Source organism: Sapajus apella, unplaced genomic scaffold, assembly GCF_009761245.1.
Source record: "Sapajus apella isolate SASKATOON/1434 unplaced genomic scaffold, GSC_monkey_1.0 scaffold74, whole genome shotgun sequence".
NCBI lineage: Eukaryota > Metazoa > Chordata > Mammalia > Primates > Cebidae > Sapajus > Sapajus apella.
Window position 1 is genome coordinate 9768246 of NW_022437014.1, and position 12696 is coordinate 9780941.

Genomic DNA, 12696 nt, shown 5'->3' on the forward strand with positions numbered 1-12696 from the left:
CTGATGGCTCTTCAGGCCCAGGCCAGGATCCAGCCCTCACCCGCAGTGAAGACCACTCTGAAGTTTTTACCTGAACCTTCAGGCCCTCCCTCAACCACAGAAGGCAACTTCAAGAGGGAAGATCAGAACATCGGACTCACAGCTACCTTTTATTCAACAAGTGCTGTGTGCCAGCCCCATGCTGGTCCTCACAGACATCATCTCCAAGCCCACAACAGCCCTGAGAGGCAGAGCCACTGTTATCAGTTTACTGAAGGACACCACTGCCCTGAGACGCAGTGACTTGCCCAACATCACACAGCACAGGTGGAGGTGCCGCTACACCTGAGCCCTGCTCCACTACCCACTGCCTATGTGGCAAAGTCCCGAGAGCCCTCACCCAGACCTGCCTGGCACCTCAGGTCCTCCTGACCGTATTCCAAGATCCGCCAAAGTTGACCCCAAGCCACGCTGCACCCTGGGCCAGCAGCCAGCATGCACGCTCTAGGCTGTCTCAAGAATTGACCCGGCTGGGAGGGACAGGCCCCTTCCCCTGAGGCGTGCTTGGCTGTGTTCACCAGGGCTCCATCAGTTGAGGCCTGAAGCCTTGGTGAGGGAGTCGAGGAGCTGGAAGTAACTATACTTGAAGTCGTATTCCATGTCATACCAGAAATTCACTGTGGGGAGAATGAGCATGAAGGTCCCTCTTCTGACCTGGAGCCTCCCAAACCTCCCCCTAGAGGCCCTGATGGACCTTGGCAGAACCTGCCCCTCACCTGCGATGCAGCCATGCGACTGCTGGACGTGGTGGAACCACAGAGCCGGCAGGTAGAGCATCTCACCGGCCCGCACCGTGCAGCGAAGGGCCTGGGCCTGACTGTAACTCGGGTACCGGGCTAGGTCTGGCGCCAAGGGGTCCAGTGGGATCCAGGGGACCTGGAACACACGAGATGCCAGGGAGCAGCCCCCCCAGGCCTCCCAGACTTCAGGCTGTGTCCCTTCCAAAGGTCAACACCACAGACCCTGCTCGGCTCAGCACTGAACGGCCTCGGACTTAGAGACTTTTCAGATCAAGGTGCCACCTCCCCAGATCTTTCATGCCTGCTCCTCAGGGCCAGGCTTCTGCCCTTCTCCTCCCTTGAGCCCAAAAACAGGACAGGCACCTTCTCCATGGCTTCTTCATCTACCACCTTAAAGGTGCCCTCTTCAGTCAGCTGGTACGTTGCCGGCGTGTACAGCTCTAGAGCCCAAGGGAGAAGGGTGTGGGGGAAATGCAAACAGCCTGGAACTTGCCAGACTCTCCTCCACCCCAGCCAGCCCTGGGCAGAAGCGGGAGGATCAGGGGCACTGGTGCAGTGGGGATGCCACAGGCACCCCTCGGGCCTGGGAACTGGCCTCCTAGGCTCTCACTGCCTCCCTCCCTCTTGGGCCAGCAGTCCCCCAACCCTACACGCCACACCCCCTACCATAGGGGATGAAGGGCCGGTCAGTGGGCGGATGTAACAGGAAATACTTCTCTCCTGAGACCACACAGTAGAGGTTCTCATAGTGGTCCTTGTGCACTGCCAACAGAAAGAAGGCCCAGGGGGCTCAGAGCCCTGTACCCCAAGATGGCCTATGACAAAAGAGAAGGGCACCCAGAATCAGTGGGCTGGACAAGATGCCAGGGCTCCCGTATTCCGGAATTCCACCCATCTGGGACTTGATGCTCGCCAGGCCCTGGACTCCTCTCCACCAAGAGGGCAAGTTCTCCTATACTCACCCCTGACCCAGCTGGCCTTCAGGGAGCTTTCTTTGGGTCTAGAATAAACAGTACACCCACCCCCAATGCCATGGGTCCATTCCCCCACCTCAGCTGTCAGGGGAAACCCTCTGTGGTGCCTGAGTCCTAGAAGCCAAAAGAAATCTTAGAGACAGCCCAGCCTCCGCCCAGGCCCAACCCTCCATTCCTGGCCTCGTCTTCCCTCCCTCTGCCCACACCTGCTCCTTCCTCGCCTTTGTATTCCCCTTACACCTACAAGAAGTCACCGCAGCTGCCTCCCCCAGCCAGAAGTTCACAGCGTCGGGCATCTTTCCTGCGGGACAGAGGCAGACAGCAAGTTAGGAAGGCCGCGCTGGGGAAAGCTGCCATCCAGTGATGCTAAAACCAAAACCTGGGTGAGCGCAGAAGAATCCCAAGAAAGAGGGTCAGGAAGAAGCAGCAGAGGTTGGGAAAGCTTGGGAAAGGGGCCTTCCCACCCCCGGGGCAGAAGAAAGGACAACAATCTTCAGTAGTTCATCTATGATTAAGTCAGGCCTGGGAATGTGAGTATTTAGTGAGCTGCACCTGGCGCTGACAGGACCAAGCCTGTGGGCCAAGTCATCACCTAAGCGACCACCCTGCCTCCACTCACCCAGGGCTTCGGAGGCCCAGGGCACATGGGATTCCAGATCAGGCAGCAGCTGGGCCAGCTCGGTGGGCAGATTGGAGCACTGCTTCTGCACATAAAGGACTCCCGGGTGCTGGGCACGCTCCTCCAGCACATCCACCACAAAGCTCAGGGGCAGGCGGCGTTCAGCTGGCATCACGAAGCGGTCCCCTCTCACAGCATCCGCGTAACCGTCTGGGGTGACAGCCACACTGACCTCCGTGGAGCCCACTGTGGCTCTACAGGAAGGGACACTCAGCCCATGCTCTGATGCCAGTAATCACTGCTCACGCCCCACCCCAGGGCAGCTCCCACCTGAAATAGGGGAGGGACCACTTCTGCAGGGCCGGCCAGTGCTGCAGAGCGTTGCGGATGATGCACGGCCTGTTGGGGCAGACCCAGTCCCGGTAGAAGCAGAGCGGAGTTGGGGGCTTGTCCAGGTAGGGCACAGCAAGAGGCACACTGAGCTCTGAGAGAAAGAGGAGGACAGGGGATGGAGGGGCAGAAATCAGCAGCACCCTGTCCCTGCCCAAGAGATGCCTTCCCTGGAAAGGCTATGCTGTGTCACTGGGAAATGCCCACTGCTGACCAAAGGACCCTGGACAACCAGGAATAGATGAGGAGGAAAAATGAAGGCAGAAAGCACCATGCATGCACACCAGCACAGGCCCTGACCAGCCAAAGGGCCAGGGACTACTGCCCAGCCCATAACCCAAATCCCCCGTGGGGCTGTATCTGCGCCTACACAATGGACCCCCCCACCTTCCCACCCTGGAGAGGCCAGCCTCCTAGCACCTACCAGGAATATGGTGGAGTCAGGAGCTCTAGAATGAGTAAGGCTGAGGACCCTAGGCCACGGGTTGGTCTGGGTGGGGTGTGGCTCTGGAAAACCCATTTCAACAGTGATTATTTACTGAGCACCTAGAATGTGCTCAGCACTTGGCTTGGCCTGTCTGGGGCTATCAGGGATGACACAATCATCAGCTTAGGAAATTCACAACCTTCTCACCGGGAAGACTACCTACCAGCCAACACCAATGGAGAAATGGAAGGGCTTGGCTGTGGTTTGGGTCCCACTGAACTGCATCACCATCTCCAGACCCCCAGGGCCACCACGTGCACTTCAGCAGGTTGTGCAGTCGAGCCACCACCCCGCAGGGGTCTACAGTGGCCCCGCATCACCTCTAATAAAACCTCCTCTTTTTGACTCCGCTTTCTCCTTCGCTCCTGTCACCCTGCTGGTTGGCTCTAAGTCCTGTTGACTGTCTCCTATGTCTCTCAAACCCACCTGCTGCTTCTCTCCTCCGGTGGCATCCACATTCCAGCTACCTCCTTTGGGTCGTCACTCAAATGTCACATTGATAAGGCTTCCTTCTCTAACTATACTTTCTAAATTTATAACCTGCCCCCCCCAATCTTTATACCCCTTTGCCTATTTTATTTTTCTCCTTAGCATTCATCACCATCTAACATGCTATATATTTTAGGGCTGGGCACGGTGGCTCATGTCTGTAATCCCAGCACTTTGGGAGGCAGAGGCAGGAGGACTGCTGAGGCTGGGAGTTCAAGACCAGCCTTGGCGACATAGTGAGGCCCATCTCAACAAAAAATTTAAAGATCAGCTGGACATGGTGGCATGCACCGATACTCCCAGCTATGCTAGAGGCTGAAGCAGGAGGATCTCTTGACTCCAAGAGGTGGAGGCTGCACTGAGCTATCATCATGCCACTGCACTCCTGCCGGTATGACAAAGCAAGACCTTATCTCAAAATAACATATATTTCACTTACATTAGCTGTTTATCATTCTAACACCCTTCCTAGAATGTAAGCTCCACAAGGGCAAAGATACTCGTCTTGTTCAGTGATGCACCCCTGGGACCTAGAACAGTACTGAGCACACAGCAGATACTCGGCAAAGATGTGCTTAGTGTTGAATAAAAGTCTCCATCATCAGCCGGGCGTGGTGTCTCAAGCCTGTAATCCCAGCACTTTGGGAGGCCGAGGCAGGCAGATCACAAGGTCAAGAGATCAAGACCATCCTGGCTAACATGGTGACACCCCGTCTCTAATAAAAAAATACAAAAATCAGCTGAGCGTGGTGGTGCACGCCTATAATCCCAGTTACTTGGGAGGCTGAGGCAGGAAAATTGCTTGAACCCAGGAGGCGGAGGTTGCAGTGAGCCGAGATTGCGCCACTGCACTCCAGCCTGGCGCCTGGCAACAGAGCAAGACTCTGTCTCCAAAAAAAAAAAAAAAAAGTCTCCAGCATCCTGGCTGACGGTTGCAGCAGTGAACTGGCTGGTTTCTCCGGCTTACTACTACTCCCTCTCAAAGAGTTAATCATGTAAATCATCACAGCCCCAGTCATCTTCTGAAAATACAATCTCATCTTGTCGTACCTCTAGTAACGTACTCCTGCATGGCTTACCGCTGCTCCTTAGAGAATGCAGCCTGCCTTGGCATGCACTATCAGGCCCGACCTACTCTTCTAATCTGATTTCCTGCTGTCTCGTGCCTGCCCTTGCCACACACCCTCTATTCAGATGGTGCATGACTTTGTTCCAGCTGCTCATTCAGACTGGAATGTCTTTCTGCTGGTTTTTATAAAGTATACAGGGCTTCGCTTTGCTGCACTCGTGCTCTCGGTCAAGCCAAAAGGCCCTGGTCTCCATTTGGTAGTTAGCAAACCCTGCTTCAAACGGTCCCGGCACTGATGTTCACCTCGGAGGTTAGGCTCCATCTCTCATGGCCACACCATGCCAGTCCCCTATACTTTGTGATTTGTTGGAAAGTGAATGTTCTTAAATCAAAAATTGGAACTAAGACCCCAGTGGACCCAGGAATCCAAGAAAGAGCTGGCATGCCTGCTTGTTTCTCTGGCTAGGGTACCTCCTCTCTGCAGGCAGGTTGTTCTGTCATCTCTCCAGCTCTAAGCAGACTGGGTAGTTCCTCCCTGCAGCTGGTCATCACGCAGTCTTTTCTGGTCTGGCTTAGTCTGGGGCTTTTTATGGGTCTCAGAGGGGAGGAAGTACATGCTGATTGGTCCATGGGCAGCCATGGGCCAGCTGGAAAAAGCACAAGTTCCCATTCCAGTGGGTGGGACTGGTAGCCCAGCCCCTAGGCTTCAGGCCTTCCCTGGCTTGAAGGTGGGGCTGCACCCAGGACCGGGCCCCTTCTACCCAGGACCTGTCTCTTGCCACCATTCATGGCACCCAGGCTGTTTGTGCCAAGGGACGCCTGCAGGCCAGCATCGAGCTGCCCTCAGCCCCTCCTGGCCTCCCTCCCATGCTCACTGGTGTCCAAAGTCCGAAGGGGGCCAAGGTGGCAGGGGGCTGGTGTGTCAGCGCTGCCCTGAGCATTTACACACGGCCAGGTTGCAACAGCACCCAGGCTTGGCCTCAACTTTGCTTCGTGATCTCATCAAGTGCTGACAGTGGAGAGAAGCCAGGCAGCAGGACCAGGCACTTCTCAGCCTGCAGCAGCAGGAAGGGGCCTTCCCGGGCCCCCAAGACTGCAGAGATGCCTGGGTCCACAGCTGCACCTTGGGAGGCTGCAGCTGCGTCTGGGAGGGTGGGGCTCCCGCCTCCCAAGAGCACAGGTGTGCCTGCCTTGCAGCCCTGGCTTGGATGGCTGCAATTATGCCTAGGGAGCTCCCACTCCACCAACTTGGAAGGGGCGGGGTTCCCGCTTGTCCCCAGCTCCCGCTAGCTCTGTGGAGCATGCAGTCACAGGTGCACCTTCTTTTTGCATTTTTCCCCCTGCGGAGGGGGGCGGGGCCCGCAGCTCCGGCAAGGTCCAAGTTGCTCGGCAACACCGGCCAACCTCACACAAATGAACCTGATGCTCCTGGGGCTGGCCCAGAAGTCCCAGCTGCACCATTGGCTAAGTGCTCACTCGCAGGCTTCTGGGATGCGACAGGGAGCAAGGTTGAGGCTGCAGCAGAGGCTCTGGGCTTGGGAGCAGGTCCTGCCCGGCCATGTGAGGGTGAGGGTGGTGCAGTCAGCTGCCTCAGGGATGCAGGGCACAGGGGACCCACTACTGCCACTGTTGCTACCACACCCGCTTCTGCTGCCCCACTTGTGCCTCTCCGCTGCAGCCAGCATGATGACAGCATCTGTCCCAGACTGGCCACCGCTGCCATCAAAACTACTGGACTCAAGCAATCCTCTTGCCTCAGCCTCCTGAATAGGTGGGACTACAGGGACATGCCACCACACCAATTAAAAAAATTTTTTTTAGTGATGGTGTCTCATTATGTTGCCCAGGCTGGTCGTGAACTCCAGGCCTCAAGAGATATTCTCATAGTGCTAGGATTACAGGTGTGCGCACTGCACATAGCCTGGGATTCTGAAAATACATGGAAACTGTCTTTTTCTCACCCTTTGGATTTCTGCAATTAGGAATTTCTGTTTTACTTGCTCACCATTTCCTTTAGAGAATAGTTGCTTTTCTCTCCTGGGACTTCAAAGTGAGAAAATTTCAAAAGGGATCCCAACAATTCCTTTGATCCCATAACTCTGTTAAGAACTTAACAAACAAGGAATGGAGCAATGGCTATGCCTGTAATCCCAACACTTTGGAACGCCGAGGTGCCAAGAATTGCTTAAACCCAGGAGATGAAGGCCAGCCTTGTCTCTACTAAAATTCAAAAACATGAGCCAGGCACGGTAGTGCATGCCTGTAGTCGCAGCTACTCCCAGGGGCTGAAGCAGGAGGATCTCCTGAACCTGGAAAGTGGAGGTGCAGAGAGCTATGACCATGCCACTGCACTCCAGCCTGGGTGACAGAGCAAGACCCTGTCTCGAAATAAATAAATAAATAAAAATATATAGACAATTTAACCAACCAAAATACTCACACATGTACACAAAGACCCTGCTCCTGCAGACTGGCTTCTTGTTTCCTGAACACACCAGGTACACTCCCACTGAGGGCTTTGCCTGCACTTACCTTCTAAACACCATACACTGTAAATGTACTCAGTACACCTGTGGTTAATTGTCCACCTTCTCACTTAGAATGTAGCATACGAAAACAGAGATTTGTTTTGTTCAATGATTTATCTCAAACACAGTGAACAGACCCTGCCACACAGATATTGAGTAAGCATTTGTTAAATTGATACTCAAATGTATTTCTTGCAGCATTATTGAAAACAACAGATTAGAAATGACCTAAATGACTAAGTGAATACAGCACTAGCACAAAGATGTGAAAAAGACTGAGGTAGAAAAACGTTAAATGATCTCCAAAATACATGGTGAAGTAGAGTGTGTTTAGCAGGCTACTACTGTATAAAAAGGAGAGTAAAAAGTCGTGTGTGCAAGGATATAAACAGTCTTTCTGGACGAATGCAAACTGGGGCCGGGAGGGAACCTTGCCTCGTTTACATTGCATACCATTATATATTACGTACCCATTACACACATGTGCCTGTGTTGCTGTTCTGTGCTAAGAAATCACTTAAAGAAAAAAGGAGGGAAGAGAGGAAGAAAAAATAAAAGCGGGGGAAGAGCCAAGGACCATTTGTCAGCCTGCAATCCTCCCAAAGTGTGACAGGGGACTTGGGGGCGGAGGTGGGGCACGGGGGAGAGGAATCCGACCACCACGTGTGCCTTTGATGAGCTTTCAAAATGGGTAACAGCTAACTGCCCAAGACTGTGGGAAACAAAGGACTTGGACACGACCATGGTCAAGGCGGCACCGGGCCTTGGGAATAACGTGAACAGAATCACTCGAAGCCACGAGAGTGCGCGAACACGGGAAGTGGGAAGCGGTTTGCAACACAAGAGCAACCTGGCGGGGCCTTAGGCCAGTCGCACACAAGAGGTTCCGAGACCCCCGTCAGCGGCTTCTCAGGGCCCCTCCCGTGTTCGGAGGTCACCGCAGCTTCTGGGAGAGCCTACTCACCCCTTGCAGCGGCCGGGAATTCTCGTAACTCCTTCCGCACGGCTTCCAAAGCCGCGTCCACCATGGCTGCGCCGGCGCCGGCGCGAAACAACGCCTCTCCCTGACGTCCTCGCCGCAGGCCACACCCGAGGCCTCCGCCCCGCCCTCCCCGAGGCCTCCGCCCCGCCCACCCCCCGGCCCCCCGAGGCGCACACCCGGTTCTGCCACCGAAGCGGTGGAGCGAGCAGCTGCGCCGGCTTCCGCCTGCCCCACGGCCAGCATCCCACGGTTAACAAACGATTGTGTTTATTGACAAGTTCATACATCAGTACAAACGGGCACGTTAAAAACAGCCGCCGCCCGGTGCAGCCGGGTAGGAGGCGGGAAGCGCCGCGACTTGGACAAAGTAGAAAAGTTATAAATAAGGGGTTTTTAAAACTGGGCAGGGGCGACTCTGGAGTGGGGCGGCTGTTGCCGGTGGCCTCAGACATGCAGAAAGGGACGGGGCGCCGGCCGGGCCACGAGGCCTCCCCACCCACCCACAAGGGTCAGAAGGCAGGAAAAGGGCGGCCACGTTCTCACAAACCTCAGGGTGAGGGTAGCTCCCTCCTCGAGGAGGACCTGGCCCAGAGAGCGAACCTGAGTCCCACCTGCGGTGGGCTGCGACTAGTGTGCGGGGTGGGGGCGCAGCGGGTACGGGCCCGCCGCCAGCTGCGGCAGTTCCGGGGCCACGCGGTGGTAGAGGAGTGGGGGAGGGCCAGTTTTGGAGCAGCTCAGATGCACTCAGGCTGATGCCCCGCAGCTGGGCACCCTTCGGAACCCACTTCTTTGTAAGCCTCTGCCTACGGCGCAGCAGCACAGGTGAAGGGGCTGTCGTGGCCTGGAGCTGTGGTAAAGCTGTCCTGACTTACCTGGATTAGAGGGGAGCAGTAGGGCCCAAAGACTCCTTCCTCAACTCTTCAACTGCCTCATGACTTGGTCCTACTCTACCTCCTACAGTGCCCTATTTCCTTCCCCTCACCCCTAACTACTGCCCTTTTAAATTCTAACCTATCCCCTCACCTCTGCCACTTACCTGTCCCACCGACCACTTTTCCAGTGTCTCCTTTGGCCCCTGCACCTCCCTCAACTCAAACTCCAGTATCCGGCACACCTGTGGGTGCCCAGCACTGCCTTTGAGGAGGCTTCTTCTACCTAAACCAGGTGTCCTGTGGGCTATCTCCTCTCAGCTAGGCCGTGGACACCAAGAATCCAGAATCTGGGTTCACTCAGTGTTCCACCCCTTTTCCTGCCCCCCTGATATGTGTTCCCCATAAGCCAGGGTGGTGAGGCTGAGGCAGGATGTGAGGAAACCAGGCACATAGCAGCCAACCAGATGCTCTAGCAACCAACACTCAACTGTGTGTGTGTGTGTATGCATGCATGTGATCTCATCTGCATGCTGTGCAGGGGTGTGTGTGTGCGTGTGCATGCATGCATGTGATCTCATCTGTGGCCGAGGTCCTCAGGAGGTGGGCCAGCGCCCTGTAAACGAGGGACATTCCAACACAGGCTTCTGACTGAGCATGACTCAGGATGCAGGGAGAAGGTGACCTCTGGGCTCCAGCAGGTGGCTGGGGTCCAGGGCTGGAGGACAGGGAAGGACAAGGGGCTGAGGAAAGGAGGCCAGAGCTTCATGTTTGCCCAGCTGAGGGCTTACTGTCCCGCAGCAATGTCTCACAGCTGGCTCCAGTTCTGGCCAGGAGAGAAAGGGGTCACAGGGAGAGACAATGCTGGGCCCCTCTTGGAAGGAGTATGGGAGTGGAATGTAGGGGCTCAGGTTCTAATACCAACTCAGGTCTCCTGGTGGCTGGGGACACCCTGGAGGGCCAGATGGCTCTGCCTTTCTGAGCTGCCAGGTATCGGGGAAAACCACCCTGCTCTGGCAGCCAGGGGAGTGCAGCTGGTGTGAGAGGGGAAGTGGAGGTAGAGGTGAAGGCCCCCAGTTGGCTGAAGGGCACTGAATACCACATGACCTGTCACCTCGACCCCAGAGTACCCTGTGTATGCTCCACCCCAGGGAGCTGATCCCTGCAGTAATTTCAAATGGCTTCTAAGAGAGGGCCAGCCCTTCCCAGATTCCTAGATGGGGCAGGCTGCCCTCTTACCCCTCACAGCACCAAGATGACAAAGACCCAAGACCCGTCCCTGCCACTGGAGGGGCTGTGGAGGCAGGAGTTCCAAGGAAGTGAGGCAACAGTCAGGGAAATAAATTAATAAATACAGGTGCCCCACGAGGAGTGGCTGGGAAGGCTGCTTCGCCTCTCAACACTGCTCCCTGCTTTCCACTTCAAGCAGCCCCGCAGATTTTGGTGAGTGGCAGAGGGTCTGCAGTTTAGAATGGCTGGGGCATTCATTCACTTGGGGCAGGCTTCTGAATCTCAGAGTCTGCGTTCCATGCGCCGCTCCACGGCTCGAAGCAACAGTTCTGAGTATTGCTCCAGCAGGGCCTGTGTCTGCTCAGCTCCCACAGCCCCAGGGCTGCTGCCTGGGCTGGACAGTGCTACCCCAGCCAGGGCTTCCAGCTCCTGTCTCACTGAAGAGAAGGTGTCTCTGAGGAGCTGGGCGATCCGACTTTGCTCTGCTGAGGGCATCTTGCAGCCAGCCACCTAAAACAGGACCCCAGGAAGTGAGGTGGAGGACACACAAAAGGGAGGGGCCCCACCTGGGTCCAGCCTGCCTTAGAAGAAGGGACTAGCTGGGAATTCTACCTGCCAAGATCATCATGTATGACAAGGGGACATGGGATGCAGGCAGACTCTGGGGGTGACCCCCAAGGAGAATCCCATTAGATTACAGAACCGTCTACATCTTGTTAGCAACTCCTATGACAACTCAGGCAGAATCAACTTTCTCTGTCAAAGTTTAGCCCTCCTGGACTATTCCCTATGTCTCAGGAGGCCAAATAATTTGTGGGTATAAAAAAGGATGCCATTAATAATAATACTGGGACAATGGCATAAACGGATTGCCCTGAGCCAGCTAGATGTGATCTCTCCATGCCTCACCTCCTGAGGCAAGTCTCCAGCTCTTAACCAGAAATGCCGCAGATGCCCGGTTCAAGAGGCTAGCCTGGCCTCTAACCCCCTCACCTATGGTGCCCACAATGTTCTTGGGTGTTCCACTGTGTCAGCACAAGAGCCTTAGCATACTGTTCTGGACATGGCTATCCAAACACCCAGCACTACTGACGTGCTCACCCGCCTGCCGGGGGGCACCGAATACCCACCGAGTGGTAGAGCCGCACGGCCTGGTGCACGCTGCCTCGGAGCTCTGCCACCAGCTGCTCACACTGCTCCAGGCTCACTGCTGGTTCTGAAAGAGACGGATACGGCTCAGTGAGGCCCAACTTGCAGCCCTTTTAGGCCTCCCCACCCAAGACACTCAGAGCAGGAGAGACCTAGCCCTCAGCAGCACACCCCCAACTTGCCCTCAATCTCTTCCTCTTGCCTTCTCTTCCAACGGCCTCCCCAACACCACACAAACAAGGTCCAGAGGACCACACAAACAAGGCCAGCCCCAAGTTCAGAAGGCACTGAATGGGCAAGTGGGTCGCAAGGAAATTATGAAGGTTAGCAGGAGTGTCTCACCATCAGGGGTGTGACTTATGGACCTGAGACAGGAGCAGACAGGACGAGAAACACCAGAAGCTGAACGCACAGAAATGGGATGGAGCCAGAGACGGGACAGAGAGGATGGGGCAGGAGATGAGAGTTAGGGAGCTGTGCACACCTGAGTCCTGGCTCAGGGCTGCCCCTGGCTTGGCGCAGTCCATGGGGTTGAGAGCCTTCTCAGGGGGTGGGGGCTGCAAGTTTTCAGGGCCTCGGAGGAGGCTGCTGACTGGCAGTTGCTGGGCACAGGGGTTGCTGGGCCCAGGATGAGCCTGGCAGTCTGTCCTAGGCTTGGGAGTGGTGCCCTCCCCCAGACAGGCCCATCTCTCAGTTGTACTGTGAGCTCTTCCTAGGCCCACTGGGAAGCCAGGCTGTTCTGCCTCACCAGGGGCCCGGCCTTTGGTTACAGGTGAGAATGCAGCCAAGGTAGGACGGTCAGGCAGTGGTTTGGGGATGTCCAAAACCAGGTGAGCCCGGCTGGGCAGGGCCAGCTTGCTAAGTGGTGAGACTCGGATAGGAGCAGGAGCTGGAGGTTCGGCGACCAGGCTCAGGTTCTCCCCAACAGAGATACTGCGGGATATCTTGGCCATGGAACTGGTGGTGGGGCTCTGGTAAGAGTGGAGCCGAGACAGACGGCCATCAGCCAGGGGCAGGGAGCCCAGACCATCCTGAGCTTTGATCTCCCGAGAGAGCAATAGGCCTGGTGAAGGGGCCTGTAGACTGGCTTCATCTCTTTCTGCAAAGGACACAGAAGTATACACAGTTCAG

General features: G+C 55.8%; 2 protein-coding genes across 8 annotated transcripts in view; both read right to left on the reverse strand.

The window, feature by feature from the left end:
• Window positions 1-133: 133 nt before the first annotated feature.
• Window positions 134-8404, reverse strand: JMJD7 (jumonji domain containing 7). 4 transcript variants are annotated; one of them, XM_032251235.1, is made up of 8 exons: window positions 8300-8402; window positions 2703-2856; window positions 2373-2626; window positions 1998-2054; window positions 1446-1541; window positions 1143-1219; window positions 756-915; window positions 134-656 (listed from the first exon to the last, which is right to left on the reverse strand). In XM_032251235.1, exons 1-8 carry the CDS (start codon window positions 8361-8363, stop codon window positions 568-570), a joined length of 951 nt encoding a protein of 316 aa, XP_032107126.1. In that variant the 5' UTR covers window positions 8364-8402; the 3' UTR covers window positions 134-567. The 4 variants fall into 4 exon arrangements, with proteins under 4 accessions (XP_032107126.1, XP_032107130.1, XP_032107127.1 ...); XM_032251239.1 differs by having other exon boundaries at window positions 2373-2618; window positions 8300-8389; XM_032251236.1 differs by lacking the exon at window positions 1143-1219 and having other exon boundaries at window positions 1446-1594; window positions 8300-8404.
• A 163-nt stretch (window positions 8405-8567) lies between these two features.
• The window catches only part of MAPKBP1 (mitogen-activated protein kinase binding protein 1), a 53349-nt gene continuing 49220 nt past the window's right edge, over window positions 8568-12696 (reverse strand). For all 4 annotated transcript variants that reach the window (XM_032251226.1, XM_032251225.1, XM_032251224.1 and 1 more), the window contains 3 exons: window positions 12050-12664; window positions 11547-11632; window positions 8568-10926 (listed from right to left, as the gene is read on the reverse strand). In XM_032251226.1, coding sequence (XP_032107117.1) covers window positions 10699-10926; window positions 11547-11632; window positions 12050-12664 — 929 coding nt within the window. In that variant the 3' untranslated portion in view covers window positions 8568-10698. The remainder of the gene's footprint in view (window positions 10927-11546; window positions 11633-12049; window positions 12665-12696) is intronic.